At 37.1% G+C, this 27,305-nt stretch overlaps 1 protein-coding gene across 3 annotated transcripts in view; it reads right to left on the reverse strand.

Annotated features, from left to right (window-relative positions):
- The window catches only part of PKN2 (protein kinase N2), a 138,955-nt gene that overhangs the window by 60,448 nt on the left and 51,202 nt on the right, over positions 1–27,305 (reverse strand). For all 3 annotated transcript variants that reach the window (XM_065909589.1, XM_065909580.1, XM_065909598.1), the window contains exon 3: positions 11,843–11,997. In XM_065909589.1, the coding sequence (XP_065765661.1) occupies positions 11,843–11,997 (155 nt within the window). The remainder of the gene's footprint in view (positions 1–11,842; positions 11,998–27,305) is intronic.

A 27,305-nucleotide genomic window follows, 5' to 3' on the forward strand; every position in this document is an offset into this window, starting at 1 on the left:
ATCTCATCCTCTATCATCCCCTTTTCCTCTTGCCTTCAATCATTTCCATCATCAGTCTTTTCCAATGAGTCAGTTCTTCGCATCAGGTGGCCAAAGTATAGGAGTTTCAGCTTCAACATCAGTCCTTCCAAATGATTATCCAGGACTGATAACCCTTTAGGATGGACTGGTTGGATCTCCTTGCAGTCCAAGGGACTCTCAAGAGTCTTCTCCAACACCACAGTTCAAAAGCATCAATTCTGGAGGGAGGAGCTAAGATGGCAGAGCAAGAGGACGGGGAGACCACTTTCTCCCCTACAAATTCGTGGAAAGAACATTTGAACACTGAGCAAACTTCACAAAACAACTTCTGACCACTAGCAGAAGACATCAGGTGCCCAGAAAAACAGCCCATCTGTTTTCAGTCTTCAAAAGGAGGTAGGACAAAATATAAAAGATAAAAAGAGAGACAAAAGAGCTAGGGACAAAAGAGCTAGGGGCGGATGTCCGTCCCGGGAAGGGAGTCGTAATAGAGGAAGTTTCCAAACACCAGGAAACCCTCTCACTGGCAGGTCTGGGGGAAGTTTTCGAATTTCAGAGGGAAACCTAACTGGGAGGAAAAATAAATAAAACCCACAGATCATATGCCTAAAAGCAACTCCCAGCAGAAAAGTACCCCAGACGCTTGCATCCACCACCAGCAAGTGGGGGCGGAATGGTGAGGAGCAGGCGGCACTGCTTAGGGTAAGGACCGGGCCTGAGTGCCCTGAGGGCAATCTGAGGGAGCTAACGTGAGATAGCAACTTAAACTGTGGGATAGCAAGAGAGAGAAAAGTAACTGGCCTGAACACACTGCAGCCTGTTCCCAAACAAAGGAAGAACTGAGCGATCCCAGAGAAGAGCTAGCCGGCTGTGGACCGGCCCATCCCCCGCTGGAGGCAGGAGGCAGTGGGGAGGGGAAAGGGGCAAACTTGGCCCCAGAGAGGGCACCCCCTACCAAACTGCAAACAGGATCCCAGTTTCTAACCAAAGACTTCCTGAGATCCTGGATGGCTGACATCCGCCAGGAGGGTCGCGGCTAGAGGCCAGCTCCCGAGAAAAGACACAAGGCGCACCCGACTGGCACGTATGGAAACTGAGGCAGGGACCATGGAGGGGATAAGGCCCACCGCACCCGGTTAGAGTGTGCCCGTCAGCTCCTGGCGGCCTGAGCTGCTTGCTGGGAAGGCACAAAACGCAGGCCCAACCGAGTCTGCGCTTTTGTGGAACACCCAAAAAACTGGAACAGCACGCAACGCAGGGCCCGCTCCATATAGAGCAGCCGGGAGCCTGAGCAGTGTAGACGGGGAAAGCACACACCCGTGAGTGGGGGCAAACCCAGTGTGGCCGGAACACTGCGAGTGCTCCCCACACAGGCCAGTGACACTTGTCTGCAGCGCCCCTCCCTCCCCGCAGCAGGACTGAACTAGCGAACCTAAACAAGAGACCACCTCCGCCGCCTTGTGTAAGGGCGGAAATTAGACACTGAAGAGACCGGCAAACAGCAAACAAGCCAAATAAACAAAGGGAACCGCTTTAGAAGTGACGGGTGCAACAGATTAAAATCCCTGTAATTAACACCGACTACACCGGAAGGGGCCTATAGATATCGAGAAGTGTAAGCTGGAACAAGGAGCTATCTGAAACTGAACCAAACCCACACTGACCGCAACAGCTCCAGAGAAATTCCTAGATATAAGTTGTACTTTTTTTTTTTAATTAAAAAAAAATTTTTTTTTCTTTTCTTTTTAAAATTTTTTTTCTCTTATTTTCTTTTAAAATTCCCTATTACTCCTCCATTACTCCTTAACTTTCATTTTCATATATTTTTACTATTTTTTAATTAGAAAAAAATTTTTTTCTCTTATTTTCTTTTAAAGTCCTCTATTACTCCTCTATTACTCCTTAATTTTCATTATCATTTCACTATAACCTTGCAAAAAGAAAAAAAAGAAGAGGCCCTATTTTTAAACCGAACTTCATATATATTTCAAAAATTGTTTGTTTTTGTTTTAATATTGTATTTTTAAGAGTCTAACCTCTACTCTAGATTTTTAATCTTTGCTTTTCAGTATTTGACATCAATTTTGGACATTTAAGAATCCAATATTCAGTTCCCATTTTTATTCAGGAGTGTGTTGATCACTCTCTCCCACTTTTGACTCTCCGTTTTCTTCCTCAGATCACCTCTATTTCCTCTCACCCCTTCTCTTCCCAATCCAATTCTGTGAATCTCTGTGGGTGTCTGGGCTATGGAGAACACTTAGGGAACAGAGAATTGCGTAGATCTGTCTCTCTACTCTTAAGTCCCCCCTTTTCTCCTCCTGCTCATCTCTATCTCCCTCCTCCCTCTCCTCTTCTTCATGTAACTCTGTGAACCTCTCTGGGTGTCCCTCATGGTGGAGAATCTTTTCACCATTAACCTAGAAGTTTTATTATCAGTGCTGTATAGTTGGAGAAGTCTTGAGACTACTGGAAGAATAAGACTGAAGTCCAGAGGCAGGAGACTTAAGCCCAAAACCTGAGAACACCAGAAAACTCCTGACTACAGGGAACATTAAGTAATAAGAGACCGTCCAAAAGCCTCCATACCTACACTGAAACCAACCACCACCCAAGAGCCCGTAAGTTCCAGAGCAAGACATACCACACAAATTCTCCAGCAATGCAGGAACATAGCCCTGAGTGTCAACATACAGGCTGCCCAAAGTCACACCTAACACATAGACCCATCTCAAAACTCACTACTGGACACTCCATTGCACTCCAGAGAGAAGAAATCCAGTTCCATGCACCAGAACACCGACACAAGCTTCCCTAACCAGGAAACTTTGATAAGCCAATTGTCCAACCCCACCCACTGGGTGAAACCTCCACAATAAAAAGGAATCACAGACTACCAGAATACAGAAAGCCCACTCCAGACACAGCAATCTAAATAAGATGAAAAGGCAGAGAAATACCCAACAGGTAAAGGAACATGAAAAATGTCCACCCAGTCAAACAAAAGAGGAGATAGGGAATCTACCTGAAAAAGAATTTAGAATAATGATAATAAAAATGATCCAAAATCTTAAAAACAAAATGGAGTTACAGATAAAGAGACTGGAGACAAAGATTGAGAAGATGCAAGAAATGTTTAATAAGGACCTAGAAGAAATAAAAAAGAGTCAATTAAAAATGAATAATGCAATAAATGAGATGAAAAACACTCTGGAGGGAACCAACAGTAGAATAACAGAGACAAAAGATAGGATAAGTGAGGTAGAAGATAAAATGGTGGAAATAAATGAAGCAGAGAGGAAAAAAGAATCAAAAGAAATGAGGACAACCTCAGGGACCTCTGGGACAATGTGAAATGCCCCAACATTCGAATCATAGGAGTCCCAGAAGAAGACAAAAAGAAAGACCATGAGAAAATACTCAAGGAGATAATAGCTGAAAACTTCCCTAAAATGGGGAAGGAAATAGTCACACAGGTCCAAGAAACCCAGAGAGTCCCAAACAGGATAAACCCAAGGCGAAACACCCCAAGACACATATTAATCAAATTAACAAAGATCAAACACAAAGAACAAATATTAAAAGCAGCAAGGGAGAAACAACAAATAACACACAAAGGGATTCCCATAAGGATAACAGCTGTCTATCAAACAGAAACCCCAGGCCAGAAGGAAATGGCAGGAAATTCTTAAAGTAATGAAAGAGAATAACCTACAACCTAGATTACTGTACCCAGCAAGGATCTCATTCAGATATGAAGGAGAATTCAAAAGCTTTACAGACAAGCAAAAGCTGAGAGAATTCAGCACCACCAAACCAGCTCTCCAACAAATGCTAAAGGATCTTCTCTAGACAGGAAACACAGAAAGGCTGTATAAACGTGAACCCAAAACAACAAAGTAAATGGCAACGGGACCATACCTATCAATAATTACCTTAAATGTAAATGGGTTAAATGCCCCAACCAAAAGACAAAGACTGGCTGAATGGATACAAAAACAAGACCCCTATATATGCTGTCTACAAGAGATCCACCTCAAAACAAGGGAGACATACAGACTAAAAGTGAAGGGCTGGAAAAAAACATTTCACGCAAATGGAGACCAAAATAAAGCAGGAGTCGCAATACTCATATCAGATAAAATAGACTTTCAAATAAAGGCTGTGAAAAGAGGCAAAGAAGGACACTACATAATGATCAAAGGATCAATCCAAGAAGAAGATATAACAATTACAAATACATATGCACCCAACATAGGAGCACCGTAATATGTAAGGCAAACGCTAATGAGTATGAAAGAGGAAATTAACAGTAACACAATAATAGTGGGAGACTTTAATACCCCACTCACAACTATGGATAGATCAACTAAACAGAAAATTAACAAGGAAACACAAACTTTAAAAGACACAATGGACCAGCTAGACCTAATTGATAACTATAGGACATTTCACCCAAAAATAATCAATTTCACCTTTTTCTCAAGTGCACACGGAACCTTCTCAAGAAAAGATCACATCCTGGGCCATAAATCTAGCCTTGGTAAATTAAAAAAAATTGAAATCATTCCAGTCATCTTTTCTGACCACAGTACAGTAAGATTAGATCTCAATTACAGGAAAAAAATTATTAAAAATTCAAACATATGGAGGCTAAATAACACACTTGTGAATAACCAACAAATCATAGAAGAAATGAAACAAGAAATCAAAATATACATAGAAACAAATGGAAATGAAAACACAACAACCCAAAACCTATGGGACACTGTAAAAGCAGTGCTAAGGGGAAGGTTCATAGCATTACATCAAGAAACAAGAAAAAAGCCAAATAATTAACCTAACTCTATCTAAAGCAACTAGACAAGGAAGAAATGAAGAACCCCAGGGTTAGTAGAAGGAAAGAAATCTTAAAAATTAGGGCAGAAATAAATGCAAAAGAAACTAAAGAGACCACAGCAAAAATCAACAAATCTAAAAGCTGGTTATTTGAAAAAAATAAAATTGACAAACCGTTAGCAAGACTCATTAAGAAACACAGGGAGAAGAACCAAATTAACAAAATTAGGAATGAAAATGGAGAGATCACGACAGACAACTCGAAATACAAAGGATCATAAGAGACTACTACCAGCAGCTCTATGCCAATAAAATGGACAACTTGGATGAAATGGACAAATTCTTGGAAAAGTATAACTTTCCAAAACTGAACCAGGAAGAAATAGAAGATCTTAACAGAACCATCACAAGCAAGGAAATCGAAACTGTAATCAGAAATCTTCCAACAAACAAAAGCCCAGGACCAGATGGCTTCACAGCTGAATTCTACCAAAAATTTAGAGAAGAGCTAACACCTATCTTACTCAAACTCTTCCAGAAAATTGCAGAAGGTAAACTTCCAAACTCATTCTATGAGGCCACTATCACCCTAATTCCAAAACCAGACAAAGATGCCACAAAAAAAGAAAACTACAGGCCAATATCACTGAGGAACATAGATGCAAAAATCCTTAACAAAATTCTAGAAAACAGAATACAACAACATATTAAAGAAATCATACAGCAAGACCAAGTGGGCTTTATCCCAGGAATGCAAGGATTCTTTAATATCTGCAAATCAATCAATGTAATACACCACATTAACAAATTGAAAGATAAAAACCATATGATTATCTCAATAGATGCAGAAAAAGCCTTTGACAAAATTCAACATCCATTTATGATTAAAACTCTCCAGAAAGCAGGAATAGAAGGAACATACCTCAACATAATAAAAGCTATATATGACAAACCCACAGCAAGCATTACCCTCAAAGGTGAAAAATTGAAAGCATTTCCCCTAAAATCAGGAACAAGACAAGGGTGCCCACTCTCACCACTACTATTCAACATAGTTTTAGAAGTTTTGGCCATAGCAATCAGAGCAGAAAAAGAAGTAAAAGGAATCCAGATAGGAAAAGAAGAAGTGAAACTCTCGCTGTTTGCAGATGACATGATCCTCTACACACAAAACCCTAAAGACTCTACCAGAAAATTACTAGAGCTCATCAACGAATATAGTAAAGTTGCAGGATACAAAATTAACACACAGAAATCCCTTGCATTCCTATACACTAACAATGAAAAAACAGAAAGAGAAATTAAGGAAACAATACCATTCACCACTGCAACAAAAAGAATAAAACACTTAGGAGTATATCTACCTAAAGAAACAAAAGACCTATACATAGAAAACTATAAAACACTGATGAAAGAAATCAAAGAGGACACAAACAGATGGAGAAACATACCGTGTTCATGGATTGGAAGAATCAATATTGTCAAAATGGCTATACTACCCAAAGCAATCTATAGATTCAATGCAATCCCTATCAAGCTACCAATGGTATTTTTCACAGAACTAGAACAAATAATTTCACAATTTGTATGGAAATACAAAAAATCTCGAATAGCTAAAGTAATCTTGAGAAAGAAGAATGGAACTGGAGGAATCAACCTGCAGCAGTCTTGATTCCAACTTGTGCTTCCTCCAGCACAGCATTTCTCATGATGTACTCTGCATATAAGTTAAACGAGCAGGGTGACAATATACAGCTTTGACGTACTCCATCTCCTATTTGGAACCAGTCTGTTGTTCTGTGTCTAGTTCTAACCGAGGCTTTCTGACCTGCATACAGATTTCTCAAGAGGCAGGTCAGGTGGTCTTATTCCCACCTCTTTAAGAATTTTCCACAGTTTGTGGTGATCCACACAGTCAAAGGCTTTGGCACAGTTAATAAAGCAGAAATAGATGTTTATCTGGAACCATCTTGCTTTTTCAATGATCCATCGGATGTTGGCAATTTGATCTCTGATTCCTCTGTCTTTCCTAAAACTAGCTTAAACATCTGTAATTCACAGTTCACGTACTGTTGAAGCCAGGCTTGGAGAATTTTGAGTATCACTTTGCAAGCATGTGAGATGAGCAGAACTGTGCGGTAGTTTGAACCTTCTTTGGCATTGCCTCTCTTTGGGACTGGAATGAAAACTGACCTTTTCCAGTCCTGTGGCCACTGCTGAGTTTTCCAAATTTGCTGGTATATTGAGTGCAGCATTTTCACAGCATCATCTTTTAGGATTTGAAACATCTCAACTGGAATTCCATCGCTTCCACTAGCTTTGTTCATAGTGATGCTTCCTAAGGCCCACTTGACTTTACATTCCAGGATGTCTGGCTCTAGGTGAATGATCATACCATCATGATTATCTGGGTCACGAAGATCTTTTTTGTATAGTTCTTCTGTGTATTCTTACCACCTCTTCTTAATATCTTCCGCTTCTGTTAGGTCCATATCATTTCTGTCCTTTATTGAGTCCATCTTTGCATGAAATGTTCCCTTGGTATATATGACTGGAATGTGTTAGCTTTATTTTTATTTTTTACTGAAGGATAATTGCTTTACAGAATTTTGTTGGTGTCTGCCAAGTAACATGAATCTGCCATAGGTATACACATGTCCCCTCCCTCTTGAAACTCTCTCCCCATCCCACCCCTCTAGCTAGGTTATTACAGAGCCCCTGTTTGAGTTCCCTGAGTCATACAAATTCCCACTGACTATCTGTTTTAAAAGACTGAGAAAGGGAGGCCTAGATAGATGGTCAGGTACTTTCAATGATGAACGGGAATGAAAAAACTCAGAAGCATTTTTTTTCAAAAGTGGTAGAGGCTAGAAATAATCCAATATATTAATGAACAGCTTGGTCTGTCATCTGAATATATGAACAGGGAACATTTCTTCAACATGTCTTATCAAGCCCTCAGAAATTATTCTGAAAATCAATGTACTAATTAAGAGCCATAAAGTTGCACTCTGATGCTGAAAATAGATAAAGAAGTTGTGTAAATTATTACTTCAGGTAGAGGTGATGCAGTGAAAGGGATAAAGAGAGGCAGGGGGTGCTATTTTACATAGGATAGTAATGAAGAACTTTTTGAAGTGGTACCATATGAGCAGAGATTTCAATGAAGTGAAAAAGCCATGAAAGTACTTAGGAGAAGAGCATCTAGACAGAGACAGTAAACGCAAAGGCTCTGAGGTAAGTGTGCCTGGTATGTTCAAAAGATAGCAAAGAAGTCAATATGGCTAGAGTGTAACGAGAGAGAATGAGAGGGTTTTAGAAGATAAGGTAGCAAGGTAGCCAGGGGTAAATCATATACAAACTTGTAGAATCACAGTAAGGACTCTTTTGTAAGATTTTGTTTGAAAATTACTAGAAAGTCCCTGCAGGGTTTTTAATAAGCATGTGAAAATATCTGACTTACCTTTCAAAAGGACAAATCAGGCTCTAACATATACGGGGGTAAAAACTGGATCACAGAATCCAATAACCAAAGTTCTGAAGAGGACTAACTACTGCCTAATTGAATTAATCATACCTAGCCCTAAATCTGCTCCTCATTAAAAATTACCTATCTTTGTGAAGGATACTACCATTTATCAGTCTGTTCACATAACCAATCTAAGAATCATCTTTGACTCTGCCTTCTTCCTCATATCCAGACAGCACATATTTATTCTACCAAAACTGCTTGACTCTGTCTTTTTTTTTTTTTTACTGGTGCTATAAGAGGCTTTAAGCATGTTTAACCTGAACTACTATAAAAGCTTCCTTAAACTTGCTGTCTGTAGACTTGACCCTCTCATTAATTTTCCAAGTCTTAGGAAGATGGATGTGAACAATCTAAATTTTAAATCTGAACGTGCATTTTCTTTGCTAAAAGTCTTTCAACAGCTCCACACATCTTATAAGATAGAATCTCAACTGCTTAATTTTGTACAAAGTACTTATAACCTGGTTTGTCTTTATGCTAGCTACAACTCTCACTATACCTCATTGCTTAAAGTTCTTTCAGTGGGGGAAAAGGAAAAAAGAAAAAGTCTTACTGTGCCTTTGTGGAGATTCAGATATTTCCCCATTAGGTCATGGCTTTTCATTGAAAATAACTGCTAGAACTGATGACTATTACTATTAGAACCAAATCTAGACAAGAATAACTCACAGAACTATCTCAGAGACTATAATGGCTGTTGATATGCTCTGGATATTGAACTTGACCCCTTCTCAAATTAATGAATCTAATTAAAAATAAAAGGCTACTGGAAATTATCCATTTGGTTTATCAGGCTACTCACAGGCCTATTTATTTTTCAACCTGTGGTTATTATAAGTTATATTTTCCTTTTAATACATCCATACATCTATTAAATTTGGGTAAGGGAGAGTGTTGCTAACAGACCACTTTGAGAATATGGTGAAACCTGTGGCACTCTTATTCATCCTCTTATTCATCTTATGTATCAGAATATTGGGGATTCTCTGGTGCTCAGTGGTAAAGAACCCGCCTGCCAATGCAGGAGATGCAGATTCAATCCCTGGGTCAGGATGATCCCCTGAAGAAGGAAATGGCAACCCACTGCAGTATCTTTGCCTGGAAAATCCCATGGACAGAGGAGCCTGGCAGGCTACAGTTTACTTATAACTTCAAGGATTCATCAATCTCTCAATCTAATCCCTAGGTTAAAATCTAATCTAATCCTAGGTTAAAAGTTTACTCCAGAATGTTTTCATTTCAAAACACTGAGTATAATATGGTGCATTCACAGTTTCAAGAACACCATATTTACCTTTTAAAAAGGAAGCCCAAAATAACATTTGACAAAAGTGGGAATAAAACTAATGATCAATACTAAAAATAACAGAGAAAAACCAACTCTACTACCCCATAATAAAAGTTCAAAGTTAGTGAAGTAGTATAGTATTAGATCATGTAAATAATATATCAAGTAGGAACAAATATATTTCTCTAAAAATAATTTTAAAAGTATTTTGAAATATGGCATATACTGAAGCTAATTTTCAAAATTAAGCTTAAAAAAATGTTATTTATAACATATACACATTTCTCTCTTTTCAGCATTTTCACAAATTGCATTACAGGCTTCCCTGGTAGTTCAGATAGTAAAGAATCTGCCTGCAAAGTAGAAGACCCATGTTTGGTAGGGTAGGGAAAATCCCCTGGAGAAAGGAATGGCAACCCACTCCACTATTCTTGCCTGGAGAATTCCATGGACAGAAGGAACCTGGCAGGACACACACACACACACACACACACACACACACACACACACACACACAGGGTCTTGCCTGGAGAATTCCATGGACAGAAGGAACCTGGCAGGACACACACACACACACACACACACACACACACACACAGGGTCTTGCCTGGAGAATTCCATGGACAGAAGGAACCTGGCAGGACACACACACACACACACACACACACACACACACAGGGTCTTGCCTGGAGAATTCCATGGACAGAAGGAACCTGGCAGGATACAGTCCGTAGGGTTGCAGAGTCGAACACAACCGAGTGACTAACACACACACACACACACACACACACAGGGTCTTGCCTGGAGAATTCCATGGACAGAAGGAACCTGGCAGGACACACACACACACACACACACACACACACACACACAGGGTCTTGCCTGGAGAATTCCATGGACAGAAGGAATCTGGCAGGACACACACACACACACACACACACACACACACACAGGGTCTTGCCTGGAGAATTCCATGGACAGAAGGAACCTGGCAGGATACAGTCCGTAGGGTTGCAGAGTCGAACACAACCGAGTGACTAACACACACACACACACACACACACACACACACACACGTAGGGTATATGTCTCCAAGCAAAGACTCCCACTGTCCCCTTCTCTTCTCCCAATTTTAAATTCCTGCTACACTTAAAAAAAAAAATCCTACTCACTTTTATTCTGAAATTATGAAATCTCTATTAAAATATGGAAGAAACCAATTCACAGAGACAAAAATCTTTAAAATAAATAAGTTGAAAGTAAAAGGGTGGATTTTATAATAAATCCACTTTTCTAAGAATTTTTGAAAATTATAAAACTATAGAACCTTAGATTGGAAAGGACCTTCATGTTAAACTGGTTTGGTTGTTCCTAACATTTTCTCTTTCACATTATATCTCAGAAAAAGGACACATTCCCATTAGTAACAAGTGCTCCCTGTAACACTAGTTTTCAATTAGGAGTAACATGCCCATCCATACCAGATTCCCTAAACACCCAAAGATGAGTCCAATCATTAACAATAGAATGTCTTCTCTTTTCATTTGTTCTTTGTTAAAGATCTGTATGTAGTGATGGAAAGCTCATTATAGCTTAAATGTTTTTAAATAAATTTTTTGTTTTATTAACAGAACAACTATAGATTTACAGAAAAGTTGCGGTTTTCTATAGACAGTTCCTCTGTACCCTTTACTCAGACAATTCTACTCAAAAAAATTTTACTGATTGATTGTGGTAGAAATGAGCAATTCAGAAAGTATTACTTTAGAAATCTTTAGTTTCCAACTTGTTTTTTTGTCAATACTTATAAATTTGGAGGTTAAAGAGATTTCAGAAATCCTAATACAGTGCTTAAACTGTAAAATCATGAAAAGTACAAAAATGCAAAAAATGTAGCGCTAAACAAACCATGAAAAGGATACTTGTTCACAGTGTAAGAGCTTAAATAAGAAGAGTATCATCTTGTTCACATCAACTGTGAACATTCACATCAGATAAATTTTTTATACCTCTGTACCCTGTCCACAAATGACTGTGAAAGTGCCATAAATTCTGATTCTGGGTTTCAAATAAATTTTATCAGGTAGGCTAATTCACACATGGGGAAATCTGTGAATAATGAGAATCAACTATATACACCTACATTTATTTACTGTACTTACCTTTGAGGATCCATTTGAATACATCTGTATCATGTTCTCTGCACCTTGTTTTACTTTAAGTTCTATATCCAGTTGTTTTTGTAAGGCCATCAACCTATTATTGCTGGTGGAACAACGAGAGTCACTACTGGGAGTATCTGGAGTCCGTGGGCAATCTGTAAGTCAAATAGTATGTTAAAAATTATTTACTAGGATCAATTGCTGCTTAAAATTGCAAGTTAATATATTCAAAGAATAAAGAATTATAAAGTTTGAGATAAGCTTAAAGTCATTTAAATAGAATCTCCTTATGCTTACAGATAATATGAGAATTTAAGTCAGGAAAATACTCAAGTAGAGTTGTAGGACCACCAGCCAAGGATACTATAGAAGTGACTATCCTGAGTCTGAAGTTGGGTTTAATCAGTGTTCAAAGTTTTACTAGCACAATTACTTTATAATTAAATCAAATCATTTTGACTAATCTGTTCAACAATTAAACTAAATCCCCTACTTATTACCTGACTGGTTAGAAAACAAAGCATTCTCAAACAAACTCTACTAAAATAATTACTTATAAACAGGACTAAGGGTACTTCAAACATCATACTAGCATTAATTAAGTAATAATCTAAGTGTATGCATAAAACCTTCACATTTTATTTTCTACTATGATGGTAGCGGGTGTAGGAAGACCAAAAATTCAAGTCCACTGCTTTTCATAAAGCATACCATGGTACTTTTATTTGGAAACAAAAACAAAAACTTCAAATAAAACATTTTAATTATTCTTAGTAATCCATTATTGTTGAAATACATCTAATAATTTGGCCACATATCTAAAATTCTTCATATTGAAGTTCATTATTTTGTGTTTTATCCACACCAAGTTAATGAACTTACAAAAATACAGGTACTATGTTATATACTGATAAAAATAATATCATTTTATAATTTATATAGCTACTTTACAAGGTGTAAGTCCTGATCTAAGGACTTTCTTGACTCACTAGGCCTCATAACTGCCCTGTAACAAGTATTATACCTATATTACAGAAAAAAAAACTACAGCACAGGGAAGTTAAGAAACTTGCCCAAGGTCATACAGCTCGTAAGTCAGCTCTGTTCCAAAGTCTAGCCTAATAATTGCTGTGCTATGCTACCTTTTAGCCATTTGTAAGTCTTGTAAACATGTGTACTAGACTGTGTATACTTACATATTTAACAGTATAATTTATACACATAAATATGTGTATATATGCATATTAATTCTTTAAGAAAAACAACCATTTGAGACAGATATTAGGCACACATTACACATCAGGAAATAGGTACAGTTACAGTTATTAGCTAAGATTAAAATTCATGAATGGTTTTTATTGTTACTGAACTCTCATATTACAAATGAGCTGATCCAAAAGTTGATTTTTTTTTATAAGTGACATACACTTAAAACTACTCTAAAAGGTAGATAATTTTTCACGCACACAAAAGAACTATTACACATATTTCTATGAACAGAATGTTTGTTCACCCCCAAAATTCATATGTTGAACCTCTAATGTCAGAAAACTTGGAGGTGAGGCTTTCAGGAGTGATGCGGTCATAAGGGCAGTCTCCCTTAGTTACGTGAGGATATAGTAAAAAGATGTCTACAAACGAGGAAGAAGGCCATCATTATAACTCTATGTTGGCACCTTAATCTTGGAGTTCTCAGCCTCTAGTACTATGAGAAACAAATTTCTAGTTTATGGTATTTTGTTTAAATACCATAGTGTATGGTATTTTGTTTAAATTCTTTAAGCAAAAAGAATTTAAAACAATTAAAATTTTGTTTACATTCTTTTTTTTTAATTGCTAAGAAGTAGTTCCTTTAATTATTATTATACTTTTATCTACTATTTATTTTGGCTTCACTGGGTGTGTGTTGCTGCACAAGGGCTTCTCTAGCCCAGTGTGTGGGCTCAGGAGTTGCAGCACACGGGCTCACTTGTGGTGTGTGTAATCTTAGTTCCCTGGACAGGGATGAAACCCAGGCCCCCTCATTTGGAGTCTGGAGTGTTACCATTAGACCACTGGGGAAGTCCCTATGGTATTTTGTTAAAGTAGCCTAGATTAAGACATAAATACACACACTAACACACCCACACACACACACTTCAGAGATTGTGCCTAGGTCTGAATCTCAGTTTTGACCCTGAGATTTAGTACAAACCATGAGATATGGGATAAATTAGCTAATAGCTCTATGTCTCTTATTTCTCATCTGTTAAATAGTGAACATGACCTCTACCCCACAGAAATATTGTGACTAAATGTTATGTGTAAAGAGCTTAGAAAAGGGCATGGTGCATAGTAAATCCAATAAACATTAACTAGAACTAGTCAGTGTACAAGTGTTTGCTGAATACATAAATCAAATGCACATTACAGTAATAACTAAAAAGTATATTCAGATTTGTGAACAATTATGTTTTCTCCTCCATTTCCTTTTATTAAAAACATAAATGATATAAGACTCTTGGAAAAAAAATTATACAAAATCTGGTACATAAAGTTAATTTCTAATAAGCACATTTTTTAAAAGAACTGGAATGCAGAGTTAAAAGGTCCTCAATAGAGACACATATAGAAATGTATTGCTTATAAAATACTTGATGGTGTTTAGCCTACAGTGAGAAAGAGAAATGATTCTTGCCTAAACATTTAAAAAACTATGAAAGAAGCTGTCCTTTCACAATCTTCTCACAGGGTAGAGAATTAGAAACAATGGGTAAAGGTAGTGATAGCAAAACTTTTATCCCAGGAAAAGAGAAATTCCTTATATTTTGAGTTATCTAAAAATTAAATGGTTTACCTTAAAAATGTAATAAAATCCTTTGTCTCTGGAAGCATTTACATGGAAACTAGATTACAAACTATTAAAGATACTAAATAAGAAATTCTTGCACATTAAAGCACACTGTCCAAGACACTGAAATATCCATTCATTCTATCAGTTGGTGAATTTCTAATAATATTATTATGTCTAGTACTGTTTCCATGGAAAATTACACCTTGAGTTTTAAAAGAATTTTAAGAACATAAGAAATAACACACTGGTGGACTTCCCTGACAGTTAAGTGGCTGAGAATTTGCTTATCAGTCAATGCAAAGAACACAGGTTTGATCCCTGATCGGGAAAGATTCCACATGCCACAGGGAAAATAAGCCCTGTGTGCCACAACTAGTGAACCTGTGCTCTACAAGAAGACCATACACCAAGACAAAGAGTAGATAGCCCTCACTTGCCGTAACTATAGAAAGCCCGCACCCAACAACAAAGACCCAGCACAGCCAATAAATAAAATTTAGAAAAAGAAAGAACACAATGGTTAAGAGTCTGGGCTCTTGAGGTCAGAATGTCTGAGTTAAAATCCTGTGACTGTTACTTACTGGTGTGATCTTAATCAGATACTTAATATCTGTGTTATAATTATCTAACCACAAATTGGGTGTTATTGTGAAGATAAATCCTGAATAGTGCTTAGGCAAAAATGTAGGGCTCAATAAAATTACATGTCAGGGCTCAGTTAAGCAGCCGATATTTCTGCCATCTAATCTCCAAAGGAACTAACAAATTTTGCAATATAACCTCATTTTACTAATAAAAAAGCATACTCAGAGAGGCTAAGTAATTTGCAAAAGTCACAAGTATATGCCAAGTCAGAAATTCAACTTTAGAAATGTCTTGTTTTATAAAACCCACTTTTTACTCATTTAGAGGTTAGAAAAACACTGTGCTGGATTCTTTAGACTTCAGCTGTTTTCTCTTTCAACCTGCTACTTTCTCTAGTTTTTTTGTTTTAAAATTTTTAAAAAACTTTTATACTATTTTTAAAGGTTACTTTCCATATACAGTTATTACAAAATATTTGCAATTACTAGTGTTGTATTATACATCCTTTAGTTTATCTGACTCTCAACAGTTTGTACCTCCCACTCTCCCACATCTATACTGTCCCCCCACTTTCCTCTCCCCACTGGTAACCACTAGATTGTTCTCTGTTAGCAACAACGTTGCTTATTTTATGTTATATTCATTTGTCATACTTTTTAAATTCCACAGATAAGCAGTACCATAAAGTATTTATCTTTCTGACTTATTTCACTTAGCACAATGTCCTCCAAGTCCATTCATGTGACTACAATGGCAAAACTTTGTTCTTTTTACGACTGAGTAGCATTCCTTTACACAAACACACACACACACACACACACACATCCCACAGCTGCTTTGTCCATTCAACAGTGAATGGACACTTAGGTTGTTTACATACTTTGGCTATTATAAACAATGCTGCTATGAACATTGGGGTGCATGCATTTTTTTGACTTGGTGGTTTGGGGTTTTTTTGGATATATATCCAGGAGTAGAATTAATGAGTCATATTATTCCTGAGAAATCTCCATATTTTTCTCCACAGTGGTTCCACCAATTGACATTCCCATCAACAGTGTACAAGGATTCCCTTTTCTCTGTCTCCTTGTGGACATTTGTTTTTTATAGGCTTTTTGATGATAGCCATTCTGACAGATGTGAGATGATACATCTTTGTGGTTTTGATTTGCATTCCCCTGACGATTAGCAATGCTGAGCATCTTTTCATGTGCCTGTTGGCCATCTGCATTTCTTCTTTGGCAAAGTGTCTACTCATTTCTTTGGCCTATTTTAAAATTTTTTAAAAAGCATTGAGTTGTATGAGCTGTTTACATATGTTGGGTATTAATCATTTATTAGTTGTTTCATTTGAAAACATTTTCTCCTATTTAATACATTGTCTTTTTGTTTTGTCAATGGTTTCCTCTGCTGTGCAAAAGCTTTTTAGTTAGATCCCATCTGTTTATTTTTGCTTTTATTTCCTTTACTTTAGAAGACGGTTCCAAAAAATAATCACCATGATTTATGTCAAAGAGTGTTCTGCCTGTTTTCTTGTTGGAAGTTTAACATTTTTAGACTTAAATAGGCCTTTAATCCATTTGGAATTTATTTTTGTACATGGTGATAGACAATGTTCTAATTTCATTCTTTTATATGCAGCTGTCCAGTTTCTCTAGCACCATTTGCTGAAGAGACTGTCGTTTCTCCATTGTATATTCTTGCCTCCTTTGTCATAGATTGACTGACCATAAGAATATGGGTTTATTTCTGGGCTTTCTATCCTATTCCCTTGATTCTGTGCCAGTACCATACAGCTTTGATAACTGTAGCTTTGAAGTACAGTCTGAAGTCAAGGAGCTTGATTCCTATAGCTCTGTTCTTTGTCAAGACTGTTTTGGCTATTTGGGGACTTTTGTGTTTCTATATAAATTATAAAATTGTTTTAGTTCTGTGAAAAATGTTCTTGGTATTTTGATAGAGATTGCACTGAATCTGTAAATTACCTTGGGTAATATGGTCATTTTAACAATAAGTGATTCTTCCAGTCCAAGAACAGGTGTATCTTTCCATCTGTGTCATCTTCAATTTCTTTCATCAGAATCTTATAGTTTTTGCAATACAGGTCTTTTGCCTCCTTAGTTATTTTATTCTTGTTGATACAATGGTAAATTGGATCGTTTCCTTAGTTTATCTGATTGTTCATTGTGAATGTATAGAATTGCAGTAGATCTCTGTATATTAATTGTGTACCCTGCAAATTTACTGAATTCATCAATGAGCATCTTTAGGTGGCATCTTTAGGATTTGCTATGTATAGCACCATGTCATATGGAAACAATGACAGTTTTACTTCTTCCTTTCCAATTTGGACTCTTTTTTTCCCTCCCTCTGATTGCTGTGGCTAGGACTTCCTAAATGATATAAAATAAAAGCAGTGAGAATCTTGTCTTATTTCTGATCTTGAAGGAAGTGCTTTCTACTCTTCACCACTGAGTATGATGTTAGCTGTGGGACTGCCATATATGGCCTTTCCTATGTTTAAGTATGTTCTCTCCATCCTCATTTTCTGGAGAATTTTTATCATAAAAGGATGTTGAATTTTATTAAAAGTTTTTTCTGCATCCATTGAGACGATCATACAGTTTTTTTCCTCAATTTGTTAATGTTGTGTATCACACTGATTGACTTGTGCACACTGAAAAACCCTTGCATCCCTGGGCTAAATCCCACTTGATCGTTGTGCATGATTCTTTTAATGTATTGCTGGATTTGATTTGCTAGTATTTGATTGAGGATTTTAGTGTATATGTTCATCAGTGATATTGGCCTGTAACTGTCTTTTTTGTGTGTGATATCTTTGGAGAACATTTTAGGAATTTATAATTTCACAAAAATAACTCTAGAAAAGAGAACAATTAGTTATAAAAAATCACAGTGCTACAAGACACCTTAAATAAATTAGCTAGGAGATACATGAAGTCTTTAAGCACCTGACAAGGTAGGCTAACTAACTTAATACTCCATGTGTAATCTCCTTCTTTCATGCTTAAAATAAGAGGCAGGTTAAGGGGAAAATAAAACCAAAAAAGCAAAATTTCTCAGACTTACTTGCACTTGGGGGCTAGGGAGGAGGTAGTGCATTCATGGTGCATGTGACAGAATTCCAGGACAGATATAAGTAGACATTTGTACCTTTGTGCTTCTGAGAATGGTTTTGCCCTTCTGAACAAAAGGACTTATTGGGTTCTCATCATCCTAGTGAAGTAAAGCTTGGATTTTAATAAGAGTTCAAGAAAAGGCCTGAGGACTCTTACAAAGTAGTCAGTCAGATCAGGAAAAATATGATTAAAGACAGGAACCTCAAAAGTTGTCATCCATAACAGCTGAATTTGTTGACTTGCCTTTGGCTTGGGGTGACTGGGGGGAAGGGAAATGGATATTCTTTAAAAAAAAAAAAAAATTCCTATTACTCTCATCCAGGTTTGAGGAAGGAAACCACATTATCTATGTGACCCTGCCAACACTAAGCATGAATTTTAATTGGCCTCAGATTAATAATGCTTTCAGGCATCATACAGAAACAAATGCAAATCCTTTTTGAAAGAAGGCACTTTAAATTCCTTAAAATAGGCACTTAAAATAACTCCCACAGATAAAGTTCCAGTGAAATGGTACAATTAGAAATCACAAAGTACAGGCAGAACAGAAATTCACCATGAGTAAGAAAAAATCTAGGAGTAGCATAGCAAAGATTTCATTTGTTGTCATTATATTGCACAAAATGTGAAAAAGTATATTTTATAGGTAAAGTTAAATTAAAAAGGTATTAAAAGAATGACTAAAGCAAGAGACTGTCAAAGATTAACAAAACTAAGCATAAATTGTAGCAGTAAAAAAATATAGATAGATGGACAGCATAATTAGAAATATAATGTATGTGGTCAAGAGCAAACTGGACATGCAGAAAGTAATTATTAGAAAAATGGACATAGACTTGAAGAAATTACTATTCATCTAATTGGAGCACCAAAATGAAACAGAAGAGAGAATACAGGAGAAGCAATATTGAAGAGATAGGGGCTAAGCACTTCTCATAATCAATGAAACACACAAATCTCAGATTCAGGAATCCAACAAATCCCAAGCGGATCAAATGAAAGGAAACCTATACCATTATACAGAACTCTGCAGACAAACAGCTTGTTAAAAACAGCTAGGGAGAAAGGGCAGGATATCAGCACAGTTTAACTATTAGATGGCAGCTGCCTACTCAACAACAGGGCAATCCAGAAGACATAAAATAATAGTTTACAGCTATCGATAGAAATTAAATGCCAATCTAGAATGATATACCAGAGAAAATATCTTTCTAAAGTCTATATCTTTAAGAAGAAAAAGAAACAAAACGAAGGAAGGTCTGAGAAGCAAGAAGAAATTCTGTACAAAGAAAATAAATGTAAACCAACAATGACTATATAAAATAATAATTAATCTAATTTATGGAATTGAAGATACAATGATAGAACAAGAGTATGAATGATGATAGCACATAAGTGGAGTTAAGTAGACTGAAATTATTCTAAATTTCTTATATGGTATGGAAAGAAGGTATACCATTAAGAGTCTAGTTGACAAACAGAAACCACACTAGATATTTTGAACAAAGGGAATTTAACACAGGGAATTGGTTACATCATGAATATTCAGGTATTGTGTAAAGGACTTGAGAAAAAAATTCCTTTTCTCAAATAGCTTAGCAGATACAGTCTGTATACTTACATAAAGGGGTATGTGTGTCCATTTCTAAATAGTATATGTGTGCATACATTAACATTTTCAAGTATACTGAAGAATTGAAAGAACTGTGTAGTAAGCACCCATATTCCTATCACCTGGATTCTGCCATACACACACACATACAAACACACGAACACCCCACACACATGTGAAGAAAGATTAAAAAAAAGAGAGAGAGAGAAAGCAAATATAAATGGTAGAAGGAGAGATAGGAAAATTAGATTTGGGAGGAACAGCATCAGAACTGAAGTAAGAGAGGCCAGATTATATGAAGATGGTATCTCTGTAATGCTACAAATTTGTACTCTATTCTGTAAAGAATGGAAAGTCATTGAGAGGTTTAAAGCAAGAAAGTAACAGGATCAAAACTGAATATAAGTAAAAATTATTGGCAGCACTGTTTAGGTTGGATTAAACCTGAACTTGGAGGCTTTAGCAGTGAGGATTGAGAATACAAATTTGAGACCTATGTCAGAGATGGAATCTACAGGCTTGGTGAACTGACTTACACTGAAGACTTAAAGTAAAAAGAGAGAATGAAATCTACAGTAAACATCAGATTTCATTTATAGATTATGGGGACCATGCCATTAACAGGGCAGAAAATAAAAACGGAAAGATTTAGAGGCAGTGTTTCAGGAAAGAAGAGTTCAACTTTAAACGTAACAAAAGGCAAAGTCAGTAAGATAATACCTATATTCAGGTAATTATCCAAAAGGTCATAAGGCTATAAATTCTCAGATGAAGTCCAGAAAATCTATCTTGGTTTGAAATACCACTCTGGAAGTCAGCAGAAAATATGACATGGTTAAAAGCTCCTTGTTGTTGTTGTTCAGCTGTCAAATTGTGTCCAACTTAGCGATCCCATGGACTGCAGCACACCAGGCCTCTCTGTCCACCACTATCTCCCTGAGTTTGCTCAAATTTATGTTCATTGAATCAGTGATGCCATCGAACATTATCATCCTCTGTCACACTCTTCTCCTCTTGCCGTCAATTTTTCCAAGCATCAGGGTCTTCTCCAATGAGTCAGTTCTTTGCATCAGGTGGCCAAAGTATTTGAGCTTCAGCTTCAGCATCAGTCCTTACAATGTGTATATTCTGGGTTGATTTCTTTTAGGATTGACTAATTTGCTTTCCTTGCCATCCAAGGATTCTCAAGAGTCTTCTCCAGCACCACAGTTCGAAAGTGTCAATTCTTCGGCGCTCAGTCCTCTTCACGGTCCAATTCTCAGATCCATACTTGACTGCTGGAAAAACCGTTGCTTTGACTATATGGGTCTTTTGTCAGCAAAGTGACGTCTCTGCTTGTTAAAACAGTCTAGGTTTGACACAGCTATTCTTCCAAGAAGCAAGCATCTTTTAATTTCATGGTTGCGTTCACCATCTACAGTGATTTTGGAGCCCAAGAAAAAAATGTCTGTCACTTTTCCCATTGTTTCCCCATCTATTGCTATAAAGTGATGGGACCAGATGCCATGATCTTAGTTTTCTGAATGTTGAGTTTTAAGCCAACTTTTTCACTCTCCTCTTTCACTTTCATCAGAGGCTCTTTAGTTTCTCTTCCCTTTCTGCCATTAAAGTGGTATCATCTGCATATCTGAGGTTGTTGATATTTTTCCAGCAATTGTGATTCTAGCTTGTGATTCATCTAGCCCAGCATTTCGGATGATGTACTCTGCATATAAGTTAAATAAGCAGGGTGACAATATACAGCCTTGACATACTCCTTTCCCAATTTTGAACCAGTCCATTGTTCCATGTCCAGTTCTAACTGTTGCTTCTTGTTCTGCATACAGGTTTCTCAGGAGGCAGGTAAGGTGGTCTGCTATCCCCATCTCTTCAAGAATATTCCAGTTTGTTGTGATCCACACATTCAAAGGCTTCAGCTTAGTCAATGAACCAGAAGTATATGTTTTTTTCCAATTCTCTAGTTATTCTTGTTATTCTCCTTAGGGATAACATTTTCCAAGGGCAAAAAGATGAGTAAAAATGGAATTTGCTAGTAGTTTTCCCAACAATGTGCAGAGTAACAGATATACTGTTTCTGGTGCTTTTAGTATTTTCTCTAAATCTGCAACTGAGCAGTTGGCTTTCAAAATGAGTTGAGTTCTAGAACACAGGAGCAGTCCCCATCCATAGAAGACTCCTAATTAAGGCTCAGCCTTAAACTGTTTCCTTGATTTTCTTGGCGGTTAGTAATGTAAGTGAATCTTTACTTCCCAGCCTCAGGAAAGTTTCCTCAGATTTTACCTACATCCCAATAGAGGTTTCATGTTCAGATTTAGGAAAGCTTAAGTATCTCATGGACTTTCCTGGTGGCTCAGTGGTAAAGAATCCGCCTGCAATGCAAGAGAGACAGATTCGATCCCGGGGTTGGGAAGATCCTCCTGGAGAAGGAAATGGCAACCCACTCCAATATTATTGCCCGGGAAATCCCATGGACAGAGGAGCCTGGTAAGCTACAGTCCATGTAGTTGCAGAGTTGGATATGACTTAATTACTAAAGAACAACAATTAAATGCCTCATACTTGACCTTTTCTTAGGCTATTAAAACACCTGTTCACCAAACACCATAGAAAGAACATAAATAGCCTGTATTTTCTTTGTTTATGAATGAGAAAAACAAGGCCTGGAGAGACTGTACCACTACAAGCGGTATACAACCACATAAATACATGATGGCCCAGCTGTGATGAAACCTTGGGTTATACAAACTATGGTCTTTACACCTGGCTAACTCCCAATGCTCAATATTCATAACATTGTCTTGTATAGCCAGGATGTCTGTCTAGGGAACAACACTATTTTTTTTAAATAAGAGGAAATATAATTGAATATAATTGAAGTAAATCTAGCCAAATCTAAATTAATAATGGCAGTAGTATGCTGAAGCACTATCTTACTATTTATCTACCACTTTCACAAAGACAATCTATGTCTCTTAGTTACTATTGACTGGTCAACATTTTGGTTTTTACTTATACACAGTACTTATACACTGATTTTAAAAATAAGCTACTCCAGATTCTTGACCTGTGTTACAATCACGTTAACTATGCTTATTTCCCTCCAAATCCACCTTTCTTGTTTAAACAGATATGCTTACCTTATACAGTCATCTGGAACCTGTCCAGATTATAATAAATGCTCATTAGTTATTAATGGATCTTAATCAAGATCTTTGTGTACTCAGGATGATTTTTGTCAGATGTCACTCAACTGAAGTAATTTTGCTGAAATATTTTATAACTAGTACAACCTTTAATTGAGCTTTCTTATATTTTATAAAAACAGCATGGATAGAATTGTGGGTTACAGGTCAGACCCTATAAAACTCTTAAGAGGAAAACATAGGTACAACACACTTTGACATAAGTTGCAGGAAGATCTTTTTTGACACAGCTTTTAGAGTAACAAAAATAAAAATAAACAAATGGGATCTAACTAAACTTAAAATCTTTTGCACAGCAAGTTCAGTTCAGCTCAGTTCAGTTGCTCAGTTGTGTCCGATTCTTTGCAACCCCATGGACTGCAGCACACCAGGCCTCCCTGTCCATCACTAACTCCTGGAGTTTACTCAAACTCATGTCCATTGAGTCAGTGATGCCATCCAGCCACCTCACCCTTTGTCATCCCCTTCTCCTCCCACCTTCAATCTTTCCCAGCATCAGGGTCTTTTCAAATGAGTCAGTTCTTCACATCAGGTGGCCAAAGTATTGGAGTTTCAGCTTCAACATCAGTCCTTCCAATGAACACCCAGGACTGATCTCCTTTAGGATGGACTGGTTGGATCTCATTGCAGTTCAAGGGATTCTCAAGAGTCTTCTCCAACACCACAGTTCTAAAGTATCAATTATTCTGAGCTCAGCTTTCTTTATAGTCCAACTCTCACATCCATACATGACAACTGGAAAAACCATAGCCTTGACTAGATGGACCTTTGTCAGCAAAGTAATGTCTCTGCTTTTTAATATCCTATTTAGGTTGGTCATAATTTCTCTTCCAAGGAGTAGGCATCTTTTAATTTCACGGCTGCAATCACCATCTGCAGTGATTCTGGAGCCCCCAAAAATAAAGTCTGTCACTCTTTCCATTGTTTCCCCATCTATTCGCCATAAAGTGATGGGACCAGATGCCATGATCTTAGTTTTCTGAATGTTGAGTTTTAAGCCAACTTTTTCACTCTCCTCTTTCACTTTCATCAAGAGGCTCTTTAGTTCTTCTTCACTTTCCGCCATAAGTGTGGTGTCATCTGCATATCTGAGGTTATTGATATTTCTCCCGGCAATCTTGATTCCAGCTTGTGCTTCCTCCATCCCAGCGTTTCTCATGATGTACTCTGCATAGAAGTTAAATAAGCAGGGTGACAATATATAGCCTTGATGTACTCCTTTTCCTATTTGGAACCAGCCTGTCCTTCCACATCTAGTTCTAACTGTTGCTTCTTGACCTGCATATAGGTTTCTCAAGAGGTAGGTCAGGTGGTCTGATACCCTCATCTCTTTTAAGAGTTTTCCACACTTTGTGGTGATCCACACAGTCAAAGGCTTTAGCATAGTCAATAAAGCAGAAATAGATGTTTTTCTGGAACTCTCTTGCTTTTTCAATGATTCAACAGATGTTGGCAATTGGATCTCTGGTTCCTCTGCCTTTTCTAACACCAGTTTAAATACCTGGAATTTCATAGTTCATGTACTGTTGAAGCCTGGCTTGGAGAATTTTGAGCACAGCAAAGGAAACCATAAACAAGATGAAAACATAACCCTCAGAATGGAAGAAAATAGTTGCAAACAAAGCAACTGACAAAGGATTGATCTCCAAAATATACAAGCAGCTCATGCAGGTCAATTTCAAAAAAACAAACAACCCAATCAAAAAATGGGTGGAAGACCTAGATATTTCTACAAAGAAGACAAAGATACAGATGGCTAACAAACACATGAAGAGATGTTCAACATCATTCATTATTAGAGAAATGGAAATCAAAAGTACAAGGAGGTATCACCTGACACTGGTCAGAATGGCCATCATTAAAAAAATCTACAAACAATAAATGCTGGAGAGAGTATGGAAAAAAAAGGAACCCTCTTACATTATTGGTGGGAATGTAAACTGATACAGCCACTATGGAGAACAGTATGGAAAGTCCTCAAAAACTAAAAATAGAGGTACCACATGATATAGCAATCCCACTCCTGGGCATATACCCAGAGAAAACTGTAATTCAAAAAGATACATGCACCCCAATGTTCACTGAAGCACTATTTGCAATAGCCAGGACATGGAAGTAACCTAAATGTCCATAAACAGAGGAAAAGCTAAAGAAGATGTAATACATATATACAATGGAATATTACTCGGCCATTTAAAGGGAAAAAATTGTGTCATTTGCAGAGATGTACATGGACCCATAGACTGTCATACAGAGTGAAGTAAGTCAGAAAGAAAAATAATGTTAACACGTATGTGTGGAATCTTATTTGCAAAGCAGAAACAAAGACACAGATGTATAAAACAAATTAATGGATACCAAGGGGAAGTGGGGGAGTGTGATGCACTGGGAAATTGGGATTGATACACATACACTACAATGTATAAAATGTATTATAATGAGAATCTACTGTATAGCACAGGGAACTCTACTTGGTATTCTGTGATGACCTAACTAGAAGGGAAATCCAAAAAAAGGGAGTATATGTGTGTGGCTGATTTAGTTTGCTGTATAGCAGAAACTGACACAACAGTGTAAAGCAACTATACTCCAATTAAAAAAAAAAAAACCTCCAAAACAGGGAGAAATAAAATTTTGTTGTTTTAAAAATAAATAAATAAATAAGTAAAATTTAAAAATTTAAAAAAAAACCTGTCTTCCCAAGTGACTGTACTGTTTTTGCATTCTTACCAGCAAAGGGTATAAGATTATCTGACCCAAAGCATTTGAGCGTCATTGTCTGACACTATGCTATGCTGTCACATGGAAAAACCCCAACAAACCAAGCTTAAGTATAAAAATAAGATAAGAATAATATACTTTTTAATTGAGCAGAAATACCAGCAACAGAAAAAGGAGAAGAAAACGTATGAAAGCCAGAAACTTTCATAATTTGATGAAAACCATTAATCTACACAACTAAGAAGCTCAAGAAAAATACAAAGAAATTCACACCGAGGCTCATCATAGTCAAAGCATTAAAAACTGAAAACAAAGAGGAAAATCTTGCAAGCAGCAAGAGGAAAAAGACTTACCAACATACAGAGCAATAACTATGAATATCGGATTCCTCATATGAAATAATACAGGACAGACAGAAGTGGGATGACACAGTCAAAGTCCTAGATGGAAAAACTGTTAACCAACAATTCTATATCCAGCAAAACGATTCTTCAAAAATGAAGGTGAAATAATTCCCAGTTAAACAAAGATAGCGAGAATTTATTGCTATCTGAACTTTCTTACAAGAAATATTAAAAGTCTTTAAGATTGAGAAGAAATGGCACCAGCTGGTAACTTAAATCCACATGAAGAAATAAAATGCTCTAGAAAAGTTAAATACCTACATAAAGATAAGTTTATATAAAAGTGTCTCCACCACAAGTTGTATGTGAATGTTCATAGCAGCAATATCTATAAAAGTCCAACTGTGGAAACAACCCAGATGTCTCATCAACTGGTGAATAACTAAGGAAAACATGGTATATTCATATAATGGAATACTATTCAGCACTAAAAAAGAATGAAGTACTGAGAAGACCCAGAGTTAATTTATAAAAGCCAGAAACTGAGGTCCAGCTGTGAAAACAAAACTGACGACTGAAGTTTGGAGTCAAAACATATGGAAAAAATCTCTAACAAATGACAGAACCACTGTGCTGTGCTGTGTTTAGTCACTTAGTCATGTCTGACTCTTTGCTACCCCATGGATTGTAGCCTGCCAGGCTCCTCTGTCCATGGAATTCTCCAGGCAAGAATACTGCAGTGGGGTGCCATGCCCTCCTCCAGGGAATCCTCCCAGCCCAGGGATCAAACCCAGGTCTCCCCCATTGCAGGTGGATTCTGTACTGGCTGAACCACCAGGGAAGCTCGATAGAACCACTGGGTAGCTATAAATCCTTCTGAGCTCTGAGGTTGATCTGGCAAGTGGCAGAAACATCTAGACTACACCCTGGCCAACCCACATAGAAGATGGGAAAATGGGGCTTTATTAGCAACAAATCCAATGCAACTTAAGATTCAGGGAGAAGCACAAAGCTATGAGTCTGGC

Source organism: Muntiacus reevesi, chromosome 1 (genome assembly GCF_963930625.1).
Source record: "Muntiacus reevesi chromosome 1, mMunRee1.1, whole genome shotgun sequence".
In the NCBI taxonomy this organism is placed as follows: Eukaryota; Metazoa; Chordata; class Mammalia; order Artiodactyla; family Cervidae; genus Muntiacus; species Muntiacus reevesi.